The sequence below is a fragment of the Salmo salar genome, chromosome 09 (genome assembly GCF_965601325.2).
Source record: "Salmo salar chromosome 09, fSalSal1, whole genome shotgun sequence".
In the NCBI taxonomy this organism is placed as follows: domain Eukaryota; kingdom Metazoa; phylum Chordata; class Actinopteri; order Salmoniformes; family Salmonidae; genus Salmo; species Salmo salar.
Window position 1 is genome coordinate 126,032,637 of NC_138299.1, and position 22,831 is coordinate 126,055,467.

Here is a 22,831-nt window from a genome sequence, read left to right on the forward strand (position 1 = left end):
GGTACTTCAGCAATACAGATTGAATCGAGACCCAAGCTCTAAGCTGCAGGTGCTATTACACTCCACTAGATGTCTCTAGACCTCATTAATAATACTGCTGTTATACTCTAATTCAGGGTTTATGTGAAAGTGGCTTATCATTAGCCTTCATTAGCAAATATTTTGTTTGGCAGGTGAAATATATTCCACAACTTATGATGGTAATTGGCACATTGCTTTATTTTGAAAACAGACATTGAAACCATTTTTTTATTTTTTCACAATTTAACTCCTCCTTCAAACTGGACATTGCACTCACTGGAACATAGGAAAAGGTTTTTAGTTTTGTTTGTTTGATTTTCTTTTTAACATCAGTGCAAGAGTAATTCCAATTTATATCAAACTGTCATAACAACACCAAGGACATCAAAAAGAAGCCACATTTTTTTTGTATTGTGACTGTGAAAAGTTCCTCTTAGTGGAAGAGTTCCCATGCAACTTGTTAGATGGTTCATGCTAATCATGTAGTTTGTAAGGGGGATTTTAGTTGTGGGGCCAACAACATTTATGTCATAGTATTCATCGTTTTCTGTAAAGTCGTCAAAATCCCCTCAGACCTGTTAGTTGTATAAGTGAGGAAGGGGAAGTACTGACGACTCAAAGAACGTAAACCAAGCTTGATCAACTCAAGCAGAATATGAAACTGTCCTGTCCAGCTTTGTAGGGTTTTGAAACTCAGTTCAAAACTTGGATACATCCAACCATCGATTCAATCATGTAAGATACGGAACATACCCAAATCATAGCACTTATAGCTTGAACCAAAAAACGCATGTTGGAAACTCCCCCAACATAAGAAAATCATTGCCACACAAAAAAATGACAAACAAATAAAAATGGACTGTCTTCACATTCAGAAGGAGAAGAGTCACCCTTTAAATTCATTTGTAATCATAGTATTTTTTTTCTCTATGTTAAACTTTCTCTTGGTCCTCCTTGGACTCCTGGTCTGCCTCTGCTGGGGCCTCAGCTGGTTGGGAATCTTCGGCAGCATCTGAAAGAAGGAAGAGGGAGCGGCGGATGAGAGAGAGAGAGAATATTTTTGAATTTTGTGTGAGAAAACATTATTGATCAGTACGTAATGTAAGCGGTGAGGTGTAGACCTGTTTATTCTCAGTGGACTGTGTGAAATACAGTAATCAAGAGGCTACAGAGGCCCCGCTCTACAGAGACCCATTATAAAGAGCTCTGTATATGCCTGTGGCTGTCACATTGTTATACTTCACTTATTACTTAACATGCTTACAAAAATACTTATTTGGCTGTTCCTTCCTCTCAGAACCTGCTAGATGGGAATCCCAAGTCCAAAACTAAATCTAAAGAAATCCACTCTGTTTTTAGTACAGCTGGCCAATATCTTTTTTTACCCTTCAGAAATACTTGTAATAGGCATCGGATTATGAAAATAATCTGTTTTTGGAATTTGAAGTTTGTAGAAATGTTTTGGGGAAATATTGCAAAAGTGCAACATTGGGCTTCAATGGAAGCAAAAACTGAAATTATATTAAAATCACATCCAAATGGATCAAAAACATTTACATGTGATGGATAATATTGTTTAATGGTATATACATTTGAAATTAAGTCCTATTTTGTTTGAAATAGGAAATTGATCGACTTGACCAATTCAAATTCTTGTATTTAACTATCAAAAACAGGATCAACTATTTTGGGGGGTTTCTATGTACAGTATGGATAACACATTTGGTTGTCCTTTCTGGGTTATTTTGGAGAGGTTACTTATCTTACTTCTTTACCATAACATGAATGGTCATCAATGGCAGTATTATTTTAATATATATATTCTTTTGATGTGTAGAAGGGACATCAAAGTTACTCTTGAAGTATTTGGTTGTCCTTGTTATTTGCAGATAGATCTTGGAAGGGAATCAGTGTTTTGGCAACCATTCAAGCCTAATGTAGAATTTTTGCAGCACTAACAAAATGTTCTCCCTATATTTTTTATACATAATCACTACATCTTAGAGAAGACAGGAAATATATTAAGTCATGTACTTGCATGGATGGCTACAACATACTGCTGGTGTAGGTGACCAGTGTGGTCTCAGACGAGTGGACAGTTTATAATGTTTCAGAGGCTACTGATGCCACAATAATCATACCAACACACAAAAAATACTACTAAGAGATGCACTGTGTTGTGTTTGGCATAATTGTTTTGTTTAGGACCTGTATAGGATGCAATTTAGGAAAAATATTATTGCAACATTGGGTCTCACAGGTTTAAGATTTATTTTCAATATGAGTATTTTCACTCTGAGTTGTAAGACCTTTAAAAGTTGTTTCCAATCAAAGCTATTGTCCTCATTTCATGGAGGTAGTGATGTCATCCTGACTGCATTGACTTTAATCATCAGCATGACATCATCTTTGCTGGTCATCCTCTGGGAATCAGAGGTGGAGCTAGACTTGTGTATGTGACTCATGATAGATGACTCACACAGCACTTAGTATTCTACGGGCAATCAATGGGCAGGTTTCAGGTAAGGGAGTGGTAACCATGCAATCACTGTGAAAATATAGACATTTCAACCCATCCTAGAAGATGAGCTAATGTATTATTTATCCCAATATCTCTCTCTGGGGATCAATAAAATTGATTCAATCATTCATTAACTCTTCATTAAAGTCTCCATCAATAATATTTCTGCAAAAGGTCTTGTTTCATTGTGTATAGACCCTGAATATACCGGACAGATAATATAAACACCTCCACTGCTACATATTGAATACTAAAATATTTTGTTTTTCTCATTATTGTTGAGCACCCCTCCTTTCCTTTGTTTTTGCTGAAGCACAAAGGACCACCTGAACTTCACTAAAATATTGAATTTCATTTATGTCCTTTACATTGGTCTTTATGACCTACATTTGTCTAGTGCTTCATATGATGGTTAGCCATTCCAGGTCTTGCTTGTCTTCACGGTCTGCTGGTTTCAGTCTTAATTGACCAGTTTAAGTAATTTATCATTCACCAGTTTAAGTAATTTATCATTCGGTAAGTCTAAAAACCATGGCCAGATATCCCAGGTCACACCAGTATGTGTAACTATGACAACTTGCAGGCAGTGTAGCCTCTATGACCTAGTTTCTCCCAGCCCTGTCTTAAGATTATGTCCCAAATGGCAGCATGTACCCTATAAAGTGCACTACTTTTGACCAGGGCCCATAGGGCTCCGGTCAAAAGCAGTTTACTACGTAGGGAATAGGGTGCCATTCAGGACGCACACATTGATCCTCCTGTAGAGGATTCTGCACATATTCCATTAGGTAGGCTACATCATACGGTCTGGGAGTTCCTGGACTGGAACAAGATAACCTACTGAGCCTTTCCCCTTTTCTGTCATACTGTTCAGTTTAAGCTAATATAACCAATCAAAGATCATGTAAAGAGATTATGAGTAACATCTTGACATGATGTCATTTTGTACATTTGGCTCACAGACAATTGTATTATTAATGATAAATGTATTATTCGAGCTATTGTGTAGCCTATTTGGTTTGTGTTGTGTTTGTAGCCTATTTCTAAGCTAATCTACATGGATGGGCATCTCAGAGGCTGGGTTACAATAAGGCCTACCTTTTTTGTCTTGTGTTTGGTGAGGCTCTTCCTTATCAGCCGTCTCACTGACAGTAGCAGCAGGCACGTCGGCTTGTTTGGACTCCTCCTGTGCAGCACCACCCTCCATGCTCTTTTCAGCACAATCAGTGGAGGGGTTTTGGGCAGAAACCGGAGCTTCACTGCTGTCCACCTCTTTGGGCTTCTCCTTGGTGTTGCTGGGCTCTGCTTTGGCTTCCTCTTTGGGAGGCTCTGAAGGCGCTGCAGTGGGAGAGGCTGCTGCTGCCACAGGTGAGGTGGCCGCGGCTACGGGAGAGGTGGCGACAGGGGCAGGAGAGTTTGCTGGCTTTTCTGAGATGGGGCTTTTGGCTTGGCTCGTCTCCTCCTCTTTAACATCAGTGGGGTCTTTTTCCTCGGCAGCCTGCTCAGTCGCAGGGGGGACGTCTTCCTTCTTCTCCTCCTCTCCGTCTGCCGCCTCCTTCGCCGCCTCCTCTGGGACAGCTGGACTGGCCTCCTCATCCTCCTCTCCATCTTTCATTTTTTTCCGGAGTATGTGTCCACGAAAGCTGGCCTGGATTTTGGTGGCCGCCTTGTGGGCTTTGTCCTCTGGTTTCTTCTCATCCTGCTTGATTTCCTGGTCAGCCTCTTCATTCTTCTCAACCTTGGGAAAGAGACAGGATGTCAAGAAGTGATGAGCATATCACTTCTTGACTATTGACATTTTGTGTCTGCCCTAAAATGAAACAATATTATTGTCATCTAACTAACAATCATTTCAATTGCCTCTTCAAAGAACCAAACAAGTACCCTTCCGGTGACCTACTAAACTCTTAGAAAGCTGTTGCATCCCATCCTTATGGCTGAATGCGAAAGGTCTCCAATGAAGTATATCAGAGACCCATACTCAACGGGCCTGCCAAGTAGTGAGTGACAGTAACTATTGTATAGCCCTTTTCTATCAACGTCCAACCAATAGCTTCTCTTATCGTGGCAGATGAACAGATAGCATTCCACCGTGGTGAACGCCATTGGATGTCATTCACATACAATCCCAATGGTTCTGAATAAGAACACTTCCAAAAGGCATCTCCAACAACACATCCCACCAACATACCCACCACCCACAATAGACACTAGGTTATATCTAGAATTAAGGGAAATGAAGGTAGAATAAAGGTGGATGGTTCAAGGTAGAAGAAGGTACAGTCCGAGCAGGCGGTGAGAGTGGGATGTAAATCTGAGCGGGGTTGTAAGAAGTTGGTGGTTATGACTGGAGCAGAGTTTAGGAAAAGATGAGGAATAGGAGTGGGATAGGTGTTGGAGCCTGTACAGAGCGCCAAGATGTTACCTTTTATACAGTATCTGGATCCATAGTTGGAGTGGTCCATCAAATAGAGGGCTGTGTTATGATTCTTATAAATCTAATGAAAAAGAAATGAAGTGAAAATAAGGAAAAACAATGATGTTGAAATTGACAAAGGAAAAAAATGATCATTACATTCAAAATGAATAAATAAATAAACAGATCGTATTGATTTGAATTATGCATTTATCTCACGCAGACAAATTATGTTAATCTGAAAATAATAGAGTGAACTAATGTAACGCAAACATAACAGGCAGTGTGGCCTAAACCAAATCAAAGAGACTGTGATTCTAAATCCATGATGTAGCGTTACATGCTTTGTTTTTCATGATGTTACCCAATGGGATGTTTTCACGAGGGGTTCTTGCTTCTTGTTACAAATACATTTTTGTTCTCGTTGTATAATAAACCAAAAAGTGCTGCATGTGGATCAGGTTTTGATGATTCATCTCATTTCCAGTTAGTATTTGTTTTGCTATGTTTTTAGATACTGCCATCAGTTACTATCATTATGTTGAATGCCACTTTAACTATCATAGTCATAATAACATCAATTATGTTATTATTACTGTGATATTCAAAATGGCGTACATCGTTGTTTAGTTACTAGATTCCTGGAGGCTGCTTTGTGGATCCATCTTTGGTTGCTACGTCGTCAAGATGCACCGCCATACTCCTGTGAACGATCAAACGTTACCTTGACAACCAGAGTGCTACATGTAACTCATCTATCCACTGGGGGTACTTGAGAAGACTCATGAGACCATAGGTCTACTGGTAAAATGCACATTAGGGGTGATACAGTAACCCGAAAAAGGTTGAAAACTACTGGTTTAGGCTATGAAAGACTATATGTCACCATGATTGACATTGCACCTGACCCCTTGGGAAAGCAGCCAATCGGAAACCATAAATCAGGTTACTAATCAGGGTAGCAGGGAGGGGCTGGCGGTTCTACCGGTCAGGGTGTTTGTTCAGGGTCTGTGTGTGTGTGTGTGTGTGTGTGTGTGTGTGTGTGTGTGTGTGTGTGTGTGTGTGTGTGTGTGTGTGTGTGTGTGTGTGTGTGTGTGTGTGTGTGTGTGTGTGTGTGTGTGTGTGTGTGTGTGTGTGTGTGTGTGTGTGTGTGTGTGTGTGTGTGTGTGTGTGTGTCACGTTCAGGAGGAGAAGATGTTTTAATCACCTGCTACCAATAAATATATAACGTTTTTAAAGCCATGAAACTGTATTAATTTTTAATAATTGAGTGAACTGAAGAGCTTGTATAGCTAATGGAGTAGTGAGATGTGATAGACTGTTAGTGTCTGGCACACCCTCACAGCCGTAATGGTACGTTTAATATGAATGATCTCATAGGTGCTCACAATTGCCAAATTTTGGCCTAAGCACTTACTCAAACAGAATGACTTACTGGAGTTGTGAGTCATAAAAATGACTTATGGGGATTGAGAAGGGCAGCAGGTAACCTAGCGGTTAAGAGCGTTGGGCCAGTAACTAAAAGGTAGCTGGTTTGAATCACTGAGCTGACTGGGTGAACAATCTGCCGATGTGCCCTTGAGCAAGGCACTTGACCCTAATTGCTTCTGGAAAAGAGCATCTACCAAAAATGTTTTTAGGGTCCCATGTGGCTCAGTTGGCGCTTGCAACACCAGGGTTGTAGGTTCAATTCCCACAGGGGGCAAGTGTGAAAAATGTATGCATTCACTACTGTAAGTTGCTCTGGATAAGAGCATCTAATAAACTGTAATTGTAAACTGTTTTGGGAATATGAGAGATGACATAATTTTGATATTAATGGGAAGATACTTTATTTCATTGTCCATTTGGGGATTTTAAATGAGTTTTTGTTTGTTCAGTGGGTTAAATGTATTGAGACCACCTATAGTTTTTTGAATAACATTTTACATTTTAGTCATTTAGCAGACGCTCTTATCCAGAGCGACTTACAGTAGTGAACGCATACATTTCATGCATTTTTTTTCTTCTTTTGTATTGGCCCCCCATGGGAATCAAACCCACAACCCTGGCGTTGCACACACCATGGTCTACCAACTGAGCCACAGGGAAGCCGGATGTTATAAGAGCATAGAACTCATTACATTGATTTTACAACAATTTTACCACAATCAATTGTAGCCTATTTACAGTATATTGTCCGTTCAACCCACAAAACAGTAAAGTCTACCTGCCATGTTATGAAGGTGGCCTCCCAAACTCGTGATTCAGACAAGTAATATGAATGGTAGGATGTCCAAGGCGATATATTTGCAAATTTATGTCTGTTGTTGACCAATGTACCTACAGCAATGTAGAACATCCTTTTGAGAGACATATATATATGTGTGTGTGTGTGTGTATATATATGTATGTATGTATATATATATGTGTGTGTGTGTGTGTATATATATATATATATATATATGTGTATGCTCCTCCGCTCTCTCCACTGGCTTCCAGTTGAAGCTCGCATCCGCTACAAGACCATGGTGATTGCCTACGGAGCTGTGAAGGGAACGGCACCTCCATACCTTCAGGCTCTGATCAGGCCCTACACCCAAACAAGGGCACTGCGTTCATCCACCACTGGCCTGCTGGCCCCCCTACCTCTGAGGAAGCACAGTTCCCGCTCAGCCCAGTCAAAACTGTTCGCTGCTCTGGCACCCCAATGGTGGAACAAGCTCCCTCACGACGCCAGGACAGCGGAGTCAATCACCACCTTCCGGAGACACCTGAAACCCCACCTCTTTAAGGAATACCTAGGATAGGATAAAGTAATCCTTCTAAGCCCCCCCCCCCCCCCCCCCTTAAAAGATTTAGATGCACTATTGTAAAGTGGTTGTTCCACTGGATATCATAAGGTGAATGCACCATTTTGTAAGTCGCTCTGGATAAGAGCGTCTGCTAAATGACTTAAATGTAATGTAAATGTAATATCTAAATTATATAATCTGACTTCAGGAAATGTCTTCCAACCAGATGTCTGGGGAGACAAGCCTATATCCCTTTTAAACCTCAATCATTGAAGATCTCAAAAGAATTGATGTTAAAAAGCATTGATATGTCTATTGAAAGCCAGACTCCTGAGGCAGCTTCAGACAACCGTATTTAAACAACAGTCTGATTCTATTATGTCACTCAGTGTGTGATCTTTCCATTCATAAAACGAGCATATCTCAAAACTGTCTCCCAGGAACACTAGTTGCATTTGCCCTTTTAGATAGCCGACTGCCTGTATATGATACACTACCAATAAAAGTCAGGCTACAGTATCTGAAAGACAAATGTGTACATCTCGGGCCCCAGCCACTGTCCTTGGGTCGGCAACCCTGTGTGAACCACACCCCACGGTGGGTTTATGGATGGATCTTTCAAACGGTAGCCAGCCACCATCCCCCCACGTCAGACCGCTGTCTCAGTTTGGAAACCATTAGAGACTTTGCCACAGGAGGGGAATGAGACCGCTGCTTGCACAAATGCACACAGTCGGTATGTATCCTCTTTTTGTTCTTATTCACTCATGCAGACGCTCCCTAGCTCCTCCACATCGGTGAATGCAGAGTGCTGATGCAAGGACAGAAGTATGTTGACATGCAAATGAGGTAGGCTTATATTGCTCTTAACTCAGTAAATCAACACTAACATCTGTATGTGTGTTTCAATTGAGCCAGTTGATGTATTCAAAATATAGCTTGGCTCTTACACACCAACACTGAAACCAGACAGGGAGAGGGTAAAAAAAAAATGAAAGTCTGCCAAGAAATATATTGTCTGTCGCAGTATGTCGAGTAAATGTATATCCTTCTATAAATCCCAGCATGTTATATGTCTGGTTTTCTAGTGGATGGGGATGAGAAAGACTACAGAGGAGGCAGGCAGGCAGACAGGCAGGGTTGCAGTCTGCAGCTGAATCTCCCCCATTCTCCCTGAGCTGCTACTACCCACTCACACAGCACCACACCCTTTCATCCAGCTGTCTCCTCTCCTCTCTCTCCTCCTGCAGGAGAGGGGGGGGGGGGTTCAGGTGGATGAGAATACATTCACCTATCCGCACAGCCCCATGCCTCTCCGACGCACGCCTTATTCCCAGGACGGTGAATTGATGAGTGTTGTACATGTTTTCGATGGCCCCAAGAGTGATGTTTGCAACCAGATAATACTCAATCATAATAGCCACCCTCATTTAATTAAATTAGTCTGCTCTCTCTCCCTTGAACAAAGGCTCCACAATCACGGCTGCTCTGACAGTGAGGGCTGGTGGCGCCCGTTGAAAAAGCCAGTTGAGAGCAATCTCTCTTGTTGCACCATTTATATGCTTTCTGTTCATCTGTCTAAATCCCAGAGATTTCATTCATTCATTATCCAGTCCTCAAAAGCAGAAAGCAGAGAAAGGGCTGGATGCTGCATGGGAGGTGGTTTTCCCTGTGGCGAGTGTAGTGTACGATTCAGATAGCAGCATTGTGTGGAGATAGGGCTTAATGCAGTATTAAAGCTGTGAGAGAGAGAGAGAGAGAGAGAGAGAGAGAGAGAGAGAGAGAGAGAGAGAGAGAGAGAGAGAGAGAGAGAGAGAGAGAGAGAGAGAGAGAGAGAGAGAGAGAGAGAGAGATGCCTCACCCACTTCAGTGCAATGTGCAGCCTGGCTGAGCTAAAATGACTCATACATGCTGACATTTAAGCAGCAATCAGGTGTTGATGGAATCCAGTGCTTTAAGAAGCCGATAAAATCCCGAACACTCTAGATAGCTTCTGCAGATAGATAGCTCTGTGCTAATGAAAAATACCTTCTGAGAGCTACTTACATCAAGGTACAATCTCATACTGTACACCTCCAAGGTGTTGTAGATTCACAACACCTTCCTTTTCTGAGAAAGAAGTTCTCTTCTATGTATTCATCTGTTGTTTTTTTTCACAACTATGCACCCATAAACATGTGTAGACCTAATTGACACTATACACTTTTAACCCCAGAACCGTGCTAATCCCTTTAAGGTCCTTATTTATTCCCTGGAGACACTGTGGCCAGAGGAGTTGAGTCTTAGTCAGTGGATCCTTACCCCACCCTTTTTCCTCAGCCAACATGCCTCTCTATCCTCCTGTTTCTTAGAGATAACACCAAAATAGGATTTTTTTGTTGTTGTGGCAATTAGTGCATCAACTAAAAGCAGCCTTAAGGTAATAAGACAGTATTGTGCTCAATTGAGGTGGTATCCTCAGTCTTCATGTATCCCCTTATTACAGTACATAGCAGTCAAGGAAATCACAGAAGGCAGCAAACAGGTGCATCAAGTGTCTATCAATACATCTTCCAGTGTTTAAAGTAGTGGATCGATAATAGTATAAAAGAGCACAGCATCATGTTACAGGCTCATATTACTGCTATTACAGTGTGAGGTCTGGCAGCATTGTGGCTACACTCATTCAAACATAATTACATTAACAAGGCGTGTCCGTTTTGCATCTGAGACATCACTGAAGTCCCAGTGAGCCAAGAAGACAAAAAAATTAAACAAGCATATCCTCAGATCAGTACCTGAAGTAATTAGTCCAAAAGTTGAACAATTTAGCCACATTTTTGAAAATGACAGCTATGAATGAGAGAATCTGTAAAGAAAGCAGTTACCGGTTTTGTTCTTCTTATGCAGCACAGCATACTTGTAATATCCTTTCTCTTTTCCCTTCTTTCTTTCCTTTTTGCCTTACACTTCTCTCTCACTCCCTCGCTCTCGCGCTCTTGCACACGCTCACTGGCTGTACCAACAGCTGAGTCGCCTAATGCTTTTACTCATCACAATTTGCACACACACTCACTGTCTGCCTGGTCGCGCCTCTCTCTGACTTGCTGGCTAACAATGACTACAAGCCCACCCTTTAAAACCCCTCCTTCCCTTCCCCTCCCTCTGTTCACGCCGACACCCCCTCCTTCTCTCTCTGTGATGAACCTATCCCCCTCTTCTCCCTCCCCCTCTCTCCTCCACAGGCGACAGGCATGCAGCCTTGCACTGGCGAGAGCTACAACCCCACCCTATACACGTCTCCTAGTGTGAATGACTGAATACATCCAATCTGTCAACAGACAATTCCCATTCTTCTGCTTTTCTCTCTTTTTTAATTCCCTCCATACACTGGGGCGGTGGCCCTGTTGAATAGCTTTTATATTAAAGAGGATATTTTCCTGCTTAAATCCCACTCAGTCAGTGCTGTTGGTAAAGATCAATAAATAAGCCAAGCGTCAGTGTAAATTACCTATGCCAATTCCCTGTTCTGGCAGAGACACCGGCATGTTGCTGCCAATGAGGATGTGTGAAACAGAGTGATAATGCTTACACACGTCAATTTCTCTTCAGTGCTCTGTTCACATGGAAACACTACAAACTCTCACAGTGCCGTGGCTATGGAGGAGAGGAGGAAGGTCGGGTGTGGCAGCAGCAAGGCTCCATTCCCTCCTCTCTGCCCAAATTTGCGCAGAATCTTCTGTGATGACCAGGCACAACGCATGCTGTGGTGAGAGCCCCCACCCCCTCTTTGACCAGAGAGAGGGGGAGAGAGAGGGGGTGGAGAGAGGCAGGGGGGCAGATTCCAGACACATGAAGACAGGATCCTAGGGGCTCTACTCTGTCTTCACATGTGCTGCAGGATTATGCCACATCTCCCCCTCACAGAGAAATCATTACAATATTCTACTGAGATGTCCATCCACCACTGTGGCCTGCATGCCAGCCAGCCAACCAGCCACTCAAATCTATTATTATGGACTGTATCATTCAAACGTATTTATAAAGCTCTTTTTACATCAGCAGATGTCACAAAGTGCTTATACAGAAACCCAGCCTCAAACCCCAAACAGAAATCAATGCAAATGTAGAAGCACTGTGGCTTTGAAAAACTCCCTAAAAAGCCAGGAACCTAGGAAGAAACCTAGAGAGGAGCCAGGCTCTGAGTGGTGGCCAGTCCTCTTCTGGCTGTGCCAGGTGGAGATTATAAGAGTACATGGCCATGAAGGCCAGACTGTTCTTCAAGATGTTCAAACTGTAATTCGGTTACGCTCAATAGCATAAACCAGTGGTCCTTCTAGATTTATATGAATCACTGAATCGAACACAAATGTGTTGCCATGGTAGTTCAAACAGGGTAGAAATAACAATTATTTCACCTTATTGTAAATAATTTAGGATGAAACGACAAAATCAAATTGGACTGAGGAATGAATCTGACAAGCTATTTTTTTTATAATAACATTCAAATATTCCAAATGAGTCTCATGACTAATTTATTGGACTGCTCTAGGTTATTATACTGAACAAAATATAAATGCAACAAGCAACAATTTCAGTTCATATAAGGAAATCAGTCAACTGAAATAAATTCATTAGGCCCTAATCTATGGATTTCACATGACTGGGAATACAGATATGCATCTGTTGGTCACCGATTCCTTAAAAGAAAATTGACCTCACAATGGGCCTCAGGATCTCATCACGGTACTTTTGTGCATTCACTGAGGCCGGTTGGACGCACTGCCAAATTCTCTAAAACGAAGTTGAAGGTAGCTTTATGGTCGAGAAATGTACATTCAATTCTCTGGCAACAGCTCTGGTGGACATTCCTGCAGTCAGCATACCAATTGCACGCTCCCTCAAAACTTGAGGCATCTGTGGCATTGTATTGTGTGATGAAACTGCACATTTTAGAGTGGCCTTTTACTGTCCCCAGCACAAGATGCACCTGGGTAATGATCATGCTGTTTAATCAGCTTCTTGATATGCCACACCTGTCAGGTGGATGGATTATCTTGGCAAAGGAGTGTTCACTAACAGGGATATAAACAAATTTGTGCACAAAAGTTGTGAGAAATAAGGTTTTTGTGCGTATGGAACATTTCTGGGACCGTTTATTTCAACTCATTAAACATGGGACCAACACTTTACATGTTGCGTTTATATTTTAGTTCAGTGTAGTTGACACCAGCAACATGGATGGGGATTTCAAACAACATGGGTGCCCGTTTAAGTCAGATAAGGTTTAAAGACCGACACTTGAAAATGTACTGTAGTTCAACTTACATGGTAAATGGACAAACCATTTTACCAACGGACAAGAACATTTATGTATTTTATTAAGCATCATTTTTATATAATTTGCACATACATGCATTCAACAACATTCACTACACTGTACATCCAAATTCCAACATGTAAATCAAATCCAGTAAATTCATTCAACATCTGACTCAGAGGTCATAATATGTCCACTCCTGAATGTAGTTATACCAACGGGATCAAATGTAACACAAACTCTGAAATACATGTTTAAAATAATATTAATTGGACTCAACGAAGCAGATGTAGCCACAGGTGAAGACTCTCTACAATTCTAGCAATAGATTCCATAAGGACCGATAGTTCAACAAAAACTCTCATAATAGCTGTACAAAAACAATGATTCTAAATGACAAAAGTGATAAAGCAGACAATAACTTAGTAATATACGCATCTCCTTCATAATAAGGAAATATTCCTAGAAATGTTTAGAGTATAGTGCAAAACGTATGTGTGTGTCCGTGTGTCAGGCACCGGATCCACGTCTATCCCACCAGTAGAATGAGCTGTTGACAAGCCATGAGAGCAGGGAGGAGGTGAGTGGGTGTGTGTGTGTGTGTGTGTGTGGATACTGATGTGTGAGACAGAACTAAGTCCAGGAATCTTGGCATTTTTAACAAACAGTGTAAGCGAGAATTCTGGCCAACCCCTCCCACTGGCAAGGCATGGAGGGGGCCTCTGTCCTTACAGAGCACCGCCACCAGGGGTCTCTAACACTGAGACTCAGCCATGGTCTCTCCCTGAGCCAGAGGCCTCTCTTTGTGGATGTAGTAATCCTCATAGTCGGAATCCTAGGGACAGGAAGTGGGGTAACAGATAAATATTTCATGGACGTCTCATATTGTCAGACGTAGACTACATGTAAAATTTAAGAGTATGAAATTGATCGGGTGAGACATGTCTCCTAAGTAATTCATGAGCAAAAAAAAAAGGGCCATACCAGCAAATATAGGTCGCAGCATGTCATGTTTTTCTCCTTGTGGTTGATCTGCTTGAAGCCAGGCTCATCTCTGTCAAAAAGATGATAGAGTTCAAATTGGTCAAATCACAAAACGGTCAGCATTAGCAATTTGCTATATTGGCAAAAGTCTGTTTTTCAATGAATATTTCCTTGATTCCTCGCATCCTTTCTGCTCAGCTCCTTCTCAGTCGTATTGAAGGAGAAGGTCCACTGCCCATCCCCTTGAACCCTCTTCTCCAATGGATTTTGAGATGGAGGAGAGGAGAGAGGACGCAAGGAATCAAGGAAAGAGTCATTGAGAAAAAGCCATAATGTCCATTCAGCAAGTCAGGGTTGGGGGCTCCCTTCACCAGAAACCATATCACTTATTTAAAACCATATGTCTAGGATGTCCTGAAGAACCGGTGCACTGATTGAGGAGTAAATCCACTCACTCGGGTGTGACCTCAATAGGGGAGTGGTAGCCCTGGGCCTGGCTCTTGTCCCTCGGAGGGCAGCACATGCGACCCAGCAGAGCCAGCGTGATGATGGCGGAAGGAAGCAGGATGAAGGCTAGAAGCACTGCCACATCCGAGAAACGAACCGCGGGCACTGTGGAGAGGAGAGGGTTCATCATAACCACATACACACTCAGTGTCAGCGCAAAGTGGATACGCTAACAATTTTATGATCTCTTTAGGTACGAGAGCCGCCTCGTTACCTATGACCACAGCACAGCCGTGCTAAAAAAGTTGTTTAGCACGCCCTCTCGCGTACAACTGCTTTAATAAACCCTTAAAAGCTTCTTAAAGAGGGATTGTTTAAGCTTTGTGGAAAATATGACTCAATCTGTAGCGCATACGTACCTAAATCTACTGTAGAAGTCTTTAAAAAGGCACCAATAAATATGCGCCCAACCATACCAGTATTGATCACGAGGTAGTAGGTTTTACTGCCCAATATATCACCCCAACGCCACAATTCCCATAGAGTCGTGTTCTACACGTCATCATTCCTAAGGTCAATATTGTGAACCCACAATCACCTTTACTAACAAATCCTAAACTTCTGCCTCTCAATTAAGGGCCAAATCCTGACTTGAGATGCACAGTTTCTTACTGGAAAATGTGCTCAAACGTCCCATTGACATCAATGCATTGCCCTAAACATAAATTTTTCCAAGTAATTGCCTCACCTTTGGACGTCACGGTGAGGACGGTCTGTGAGGTGGGGGATCCGTGGACATCAGGGGGGTTCCTGACTGAGCAGGTGTAGGTGCCGTTGTCACTGAGGGAGGCGTTGAGGAGCTGGATGGAGGCCTCGCCCCGGGCCGGGCTGCCCAGCCACTTCACGCGCCCGTTAAACTGGCCGTCCTGCGGGGGGAACGCCAGAGAGGAGAAGTGGAAGAACTGGGGAACAAAGAGAAGAGGAGAGATTGTGACGGCTCTGGGCAGGACAGTGTTACTCAGACCTTAGCAACTACAGAGCCACTTTACAAGAAACAGACAACAGAAACACTGCATCAATCACATTAACCATCACCGTGCTTTCGAAAAGTAGGGGGGTGTAGAAGGCTGGGACTGGTTCAAATAGAGGTTTGAATAAAGTTGAAGCTAAAATAGGGTTTTACTCAGACAGTAATACACAAATAGACAATAAGAAGTGTCAAAGAGACACATTGAAGAAAACAAACTACACATAGGGAATAAACAGCACAGGAAAATATACACAAAGACGAACACACGGCAGGCCTGTTAACAATCAATGGTGCTCAACAGTTATATTGTTTTATAGCTCTGTATGGGCTGGGCTCTCCAGGAGGCACTTCAGTTCAGACAGCCATAGAGCTGAGAGGGCTGATACAGACAGCATACTAAATCGAATCACTGCACTCAGTCAACCCAGACAAACACTCAGGCCTACCTCAGACAGGTTACACCTAGCCAAATGGAGATTATACACAGCCAAGTGCCTCTGAAACATTCAGAGCCGGACCCAGATTAAAGCTTGTCCTGGACTAAAACTCACTTTCAATGGAGATTCTCCATTGAGAATGATTTTCAAGCCTGGAATAATCTGGGTCCGGGAAACCGGCACTAAGGATGCAATGTTAGGGCCTGTGGTTAAAAGCTTTGTGGTTACCGTAACGGTACTGACTCACTGAATAAAAACCTGATGGATCATGGGCAATTGCATTTAAATGAATATTGAATTGATTTAATCATGTCTTATACAAGAGATTGACTGACTGGAGTTGTTCATTCAGTGTCATTCAGAGGAACTGAATCACAAGTCGCCCATCGCTGTCCGTTGCTAGAGCTGCCTTTTCAGTCCTGGAAATGAATTCTCATCAAGATATTGATAATTATGCAGGGAGACTGAAGAACACCACCAATTCATAGTTCTCAAGCCTTGGCTGGTAAATGATATTTCTGATAGAGTTTTTTTCAAATGCTTATTCACAGTGCCTTTTGATATACGATTGTGGCAATAAAAGTGTCCGAATCCACTAATGAAATTGGATGGAAACAAACATGCCATGAGAGACAAATTCACTCTCTAGCTCTGTTGTGTTGGCTAACTCTGTGGGGCTATGCAGCGGAATGTTCTACACGTTTCACTATCCGTCTATAGTTGCACAGAACAAACTTGTTCCAAGTAAATAAAGGAATGAAACCAAGGATGTTGTTGGATTCCGGTATACTCTGGTAGACCAACCCAGCTACGCTTATACAGCCAAGCTCACACACCCCTAGGATAAAGAGCTTGTATCAGTGAGAACCCACTCTATCTGCAAACACTGACACAGCAGTAGGCCTGACTACTACATCTTAATGACTAAACCAACAGCTTCTATCACCCCATCAAGGGAGCCACAGCACATTAGCCATCACTTAGCGCTGAGAGCTCCTATAGGATATGATATCCCAACAACTACATAGCGTATACGTTATCGGCCCCTCCAAATGGAATTAAAAATGTACGCGGTCAGCCGCTCAGAGTATCGACAAGGAAATTGGATCCAGGGGAGCTTTGGTGTCGGAAATCTGACTCACAACTTCCAGCTCGAGGCATACATTTAACATACATTTACCACATCACCAAGATGTGGAAGAGTGATCCTGATTCCTGCCCCTAACTACCTGGGGTTTCTGAGTCATATTCCCAGGGGTTAAGATTTTCATAGAAATAGAATTACTAGAACGGGCGTCACAATTAAAGTCAACGTATCGGCAGCAATATTGAGTGTACCCATGCCAGGACATAAAAGCACAAGAATTCTTCATTAAATGTGTGCTTTATTAACAAATCAACTCAATATACTGATTCATTTTCTATGGTGGGCACTTACTGCCTGCGGAGGGCCTCCAGTCTGGGGCCTGTAGGACCAGTCCACTGACATACGGCTGGTGGCTCGGCTGGTAGAGGTGAAGGTGCAAGTCAAGGTGACGGCATCGCCCCTCACAGAATGGACCTCCGCAGGGGAGCTCACTGTTATGGCTGACACAGGGCACAGCACTGAGGGAGACAGCAGAGCAGGGAGGTGATCAGATGAGGAAGATAGATTCAGGAGGAGGAAGGGCAGACAATTGCACAGAATTTTAAGTGAAATCCAGTTGGGAACAAAATACATTGTTGAAGTCAAAAGATTAATAATTTCGGAGCAAGGTAGTTCACATAAACAAAATACAAATAAACAGAATAAAGCTAAAGTTCTCATTTGACAATTGTGTATAATCACAATGTCAAAGGTCAAAGGTAACCCCAAAGGCCCACATTGTTGACCCAGTATTAACCCAGTACCCAGAAGGCAACATCAAACCTTCTGTACACTGCCTGACATTAATTGGAAAAAACAATCTAATACATTTTCCATGGGAAACATTATTTTCTTGGCACCATCTGACAACAAGAAGACTAGTTATAGCAGTAATAGTGTCCTAGTTGTTTTCTCTCTCTCTGTCTCTCTCTGTCTCTCTCTGTCTCTCCCCCCATTGGACATTGAGAGCATACAGACATAATAACCACAAACAATGAAACAAAATCTCAACCATTTATTAGCTGAGGTATTAAATCTACTTTCTCTATGCAATGCACGTCTGCCTAGAATATGCTTACAAAACAAATTCTGCACGCCCATTGTATAATGTGTAGAAATTGAGGAGGAGCTGATTTTCTAATAGTTTGCATAACAAATTGTGTACAAGTGGCACTCGTAAAATGATCCTTTACCAATTCCTGGATCGGCAGGCAAACAACAGCTGTTGATCTTTCAATCAACTTTCAGCAAATGTGGCAATAATGACACAGCCTACAGTAGTAGTCGTATTCCTTGTGATGAGCGTTGCCAACGCAGACATTGTGCAATGCAAAAAAAAATACAGAACATTTACATAATGTGTGTTATATTTCAAAACAGGCCCACCCCCATAGATTTAATACTGTATTTTCCATGTGAACTCCAACCCACACAGGGAAATGCAAATGTATCATTTAACATACAGCATACTGTAGGTCTGCATGTGGTTCAGAGATTCAGATTTCAACAGCACATAACAATTATTCTACCTTGGACAAGTGAAGGACACATATTCAAAGGAATGTTTAAAAAAAAGAAAGAAAAAAAAGAACTCTCTCTCTAAGGACAAAGAGACAGTTCGATTACTGTGAACAACAAATATTTGAGTGATCTAAAATACATTTTCGTACAGAGCAGAAACAGGGGGTTAATAGGGTATGCAGATATCCTGCACTATTTCAAAACACCTTGGATTAAAGTGGACCGAGAATGAACAAACTAATCTCATAACCAAGGTAGCAATCATGTTGAAAAAAGTATTTCAGTAGATGCTTGATAGCGGTTGACGTTCTAATTGTTGATGGGAAAGTTGGCAACCCTTTCAGCCCATTGCATGTATCCCCATACGTCTCAAACATACAGGAAATGACTCCTCCTACTGTCCAACGGTAGTTATATAAATTTGATCAATGTCAGTAGACCTCACCCAAAAGTCATATTCTCAGTTCTAGATAATGGCTGCTTGGAATTGGACGCAGGGTACTTTAAACTCAATAACAAAACGAGTGTGAAATAGAAAACAAGGGAAAAAGCCGAAGCAATTCAAAGCCATGGGTCTTATGAATTTCACATGACAGGATACTGCAATCCTGTTGTAAGGAACCTAGCCTCAGGCGCAATTTGATTTGTTGTGAACATGTAGTATAATTATTTGGTAGTGGCTATTCACAAATGGATACATAGTAGCCTATTCAAACTGTTGTAGGCTGTATAAATACATAGAAATATTACGTTAACTATGAAGGTAAACATGTGGCTTATTATAATAATTCTAACAATAATTCATAAGGAATTTGCATGTCAGATTTGTTATAAAGTAGGCCTAGACAATTATACAAGGTACAAAATTAGGATTCTATAAAAACACCCACAATCCGAATGCTTGCGTTTCATATGTAAAGTAAAGGTAGTCTAGTGTCGCAAATTCGTTGATCTGTGACATTGAAAACGAGCTTGACAAATGAGAGGGTTGTACTCACCAAAACAAACCATTAAATACAGCAACACGACAATGTTCAAACGTATAATCCTGTGTTGATGCCAAACCATTTTAGTAGAATGATGTAGGACTTTAGAAAAAGTTAGAACAAATTGTCAAGTCTAGTCAAATTTTGCGTTTCGGATACTCGTCGTCCATTTTTTTGTGTGACTCAGTTTCTCCGCTATGCCTACCCAGTGTGCTCTACCTGACAAACAGGTGTTTCAGGAAGTGTTGCTGACACTCCTCGCCCTGACCAAAGAGGGAAAAGGAAGCGAGTCACCCCACACGCAGTTTCTTCCGCCGTTTTTTTTTCTGGTTAAGTGGAAGTCAATAAACTAAGTAGACCAGGCATTACTGTTTATGGGAGACATATCTAGTTAAGTAGAACAGAACTGACCATTTTTTTCAATGGTAAACGGCCTGAGTGAAGTATCTTTATTTATTATAACCATCGTTGGCCTCACATCACATATTCCTGGTGCGTATTTTACGTTCAATAAAATTAAATCAAATAAAATGTTATTAGTATCATGTGCCGAATACAGCAGGTGTAGACCTTACAGTGAAATGCTTACTTACGAGCCCCTAATCAACAATGCAGTTAAAAAATATGGATAAGAATAAGAAATAAAAGTAATTAAAGAGCAGCAGTAAAATAACAGTAGCGAGACCATATACAGGGGGGTACCAGTACAGAGTCAATGTGCGGGAGAACCGGTTAGTTGAGGTAATATGTACATGTAGGTAGCAGCAGTGGTGTAAAAGAGGGGGGGCAAATAGTCTGCAAATAGTCTGGGTAGCCATTTGATTAGGTGTTCAGGAGTCTTATGGCTTTGGGGTAGAACTGTTTAGAAGCTTCTTGGACCTAGACTTGGCGCTCCGGTACCACTTGCCGTGCGGTATGATTTTTACATTGGCAATATGCTTGTCGTTATGTCTTTTATAGTAGCAACATCACCCTTTTGGAAAGCATTGGAGGTTGAATATGACAATTACATGTTTTCACTCCTAAACCTCTTTCAATGCCACTCATCACCTTATGTGACCTTGTGTGTCTAATCCTCCTCTCTTATCAGCCTTCTCTGTAAACTTCTGGCTACCCTGTGGGAGCGGCCAACTATTCCTAGAGTACAATACCCCTGTCCCAGAGCCCTAGTCTTTAACTTTGTAATTATCCTTAATGGGTGAGACATTTATTTATTTGTCTAGCACTACCACAGTTTACCCCTGTGTACGCCTACGTTAGAGAGCCCTTTGAAGTTATGTCTTCATTTAATTATGATACCATTACGTCTGTAGTGAACAACTATCAATCCCAGGGGCGTGCACTTCCTACACCGACAAGAGAATTACATCCCATAATCAGATTTCTACATGGACAGAATTTCAAGGATGTCCTTTTAGTTTTAAACGTGAAGGATTCTGGGTATTACCTGAGTGTGTTTCCAACAGTGCTGCTTTGTGTTTGTGTAATGTGTATTCTTAGAAAGGCCTCTGTTTAGTACAGTAGTGTGCATTTCAGTTCTACCTTCCCAGTGAGAATGAATGGACCCTCACTTATCACTGTCTCCATGGGGGCACGGTCAACAGAGGGCTGATTCTTCAGATGTCAACATGTGGGAAACTAATAAAAGGGGTTTAGCTACAAGGTCCAATGAACAGACTGTGCATCTGATTATCCAGGTGTATGTAGATGTGCAGTGCTGTGATGTAAAGTACCATGGCCCTCCTCTCATCTTTTGGTAAAGGATATTATCTCTTCATGTGTACAGAAATCTGAGAGGTATACATACAAACATGAGTGTAGCTGTCAAAATTGTCAAAGCAATGGATGGCAGACTCAAAAATCATATGTACAGAAATAATAGTGTGGACAATACACCCAGGAACATAACATTAAGAACACCTTCATAATATTGAGTATTTGCCCTCAGAACAGCCTCAATTCGTCAGAGCATGGACTCTACAAGGTGTCGAAAGCGTTCCACAGGGATGCTGGCCCAAGTTGACTCCAATGCTTCCCACAGTTGTGTCAAATTGTCTCGATGTCCATTGGGTGGTGGACCATTCAAGTTTACATATGGGAAACTGTTGAGCGTGAAAAACCCAGCAGCGCTGCAGTTTTTGACATAATCAAACCAGTGCGCCTATTACCATACCCCGTTCAAACGCACTTAAATCTTTTGTCTTGCCCATTTACCCTATGAATTGGCAGACATACACAATCCATGTCTCAATTGTCTCAAGGCTTAAAAATCCGTCTTTAACCGGTCTCCTCCCCTTCATCTACACTGATTAAAGTGGATTTAACAAGTGACATCAATAAGGGATCATAGCTTTCACCTGGGCAGTCTATGTCATGTCTAATGTTTTGTACACTCATTGTATTGTTGCCTCTCCCCTTGACTATTTTACTCATTATTACTCATTATTTTACTTCCCAGCATAATGTAGATAGATTGCACAGTCTCGCCAGGGGACGCTGTAAGTCGTCAGTCAAGTCTTCAGTCTTCAAGTCACATTCCCATGGTGAAGCGTGTATTGTTGCTGCTGTTGCTACCTGCCCAGACCAGCCCATTTGTGAGGACCTGGGGCTGGGACAAAGTGCACCAATAGGGTGATGTTTTTTTGCATTGCTGAGGTTTACCTCCTTGTCACTGTCTGTGCCTGGTACAACCCATCATTGGGTGTGGAATGATTATGAGATGATGACTGTTTGTCTGTCCAGCTTTCGGCTCCAAGGAAAAGGCTTAGGCCTACCAACATTCCTTTCATGTATTTTAACCAAGCCGTGTTATGCTTGTCATGTCTTGTGTAGTTCAGTAGGTTTGAAGGAGGATTAAAGGACTCAGGACACAGACAGATCTTAATCCCAAATCTAGGTTTACCTTCTTATACACTTCAACAGAAATACTGACCAAAATCCCATTAAGTTTAACAGCTACCATAAAGTTAGACTTATCTTGTAATATAGTAACTGATATGACAGCCAAAAGCTTATCTAGATGCTATGTTTATCTGAGCAATAAAATGTTTGACATATCAAAGTAGTTACTCAGTTATTACAAGACAAAGACATGTAGTGTTACCCAAACAATGTATTGGTTGAGATAACCAATATATTGATTACAATAAAAATGTATTGGTTGACGTAATAATAATCGGTGTAACAGAAAATTGCAGTAATCATACAATGACATTGAATCAATCCATCATAATCATTGAATAGTCTTTTGACCCAAGTTCAAATCAAAT

At 41.7% G+C, this 22,831-nt stretch overlaps 2 protein-coding genes across 2 annotated transcripts; both read right to left on the reverse strand.

Moving 5' to 3' along the window:
- Positions 1-201: 201 nt before the first annotated feature.
- Positions 202-10,803, reverse strand: neum (Neuromodulin). Its single transcript, NM_001139802.1, is given in 3 exon segments — positions 202-1,033; positions 3,641-4,280; positions 10,600-10,803. Coding segments are annotated over 3 exon segments (750 nt in total). The 5' UTR covers positions 10,630-10,803; the 3' UTR covers positions 202-953.
- Positions 10,804-13,075: 2,272 nt separating this feature from the next.
- On the reverse strand, positions 13,076-19,836 carry LOC106612639 (myelin protein zero-like protein 3). The gene is made up of 6 exons (XM_014213993.3): positions 19,575-19,836; positions 17,368-17,534; positions 15,211-15,424; positions 14,471-14,627; positions 14,016-14,085; positions 13,076-13,866 (listed from the first exon to the last, which is right to left on the reverse strand). Exons 1-6 carry the CDS (start codon positions 19,642-19,644, stop codon positions 13,786-13,788), a joined length of 759 nt encoding a protein of 252 aa, XP_014069468.1. The 5' UTR covers positions 19,645-19,836; the 3' UTR covers positions 13,076-13,785.
- Positions 19,837-22,831: the final 2,995 nt, after the last annotated feature.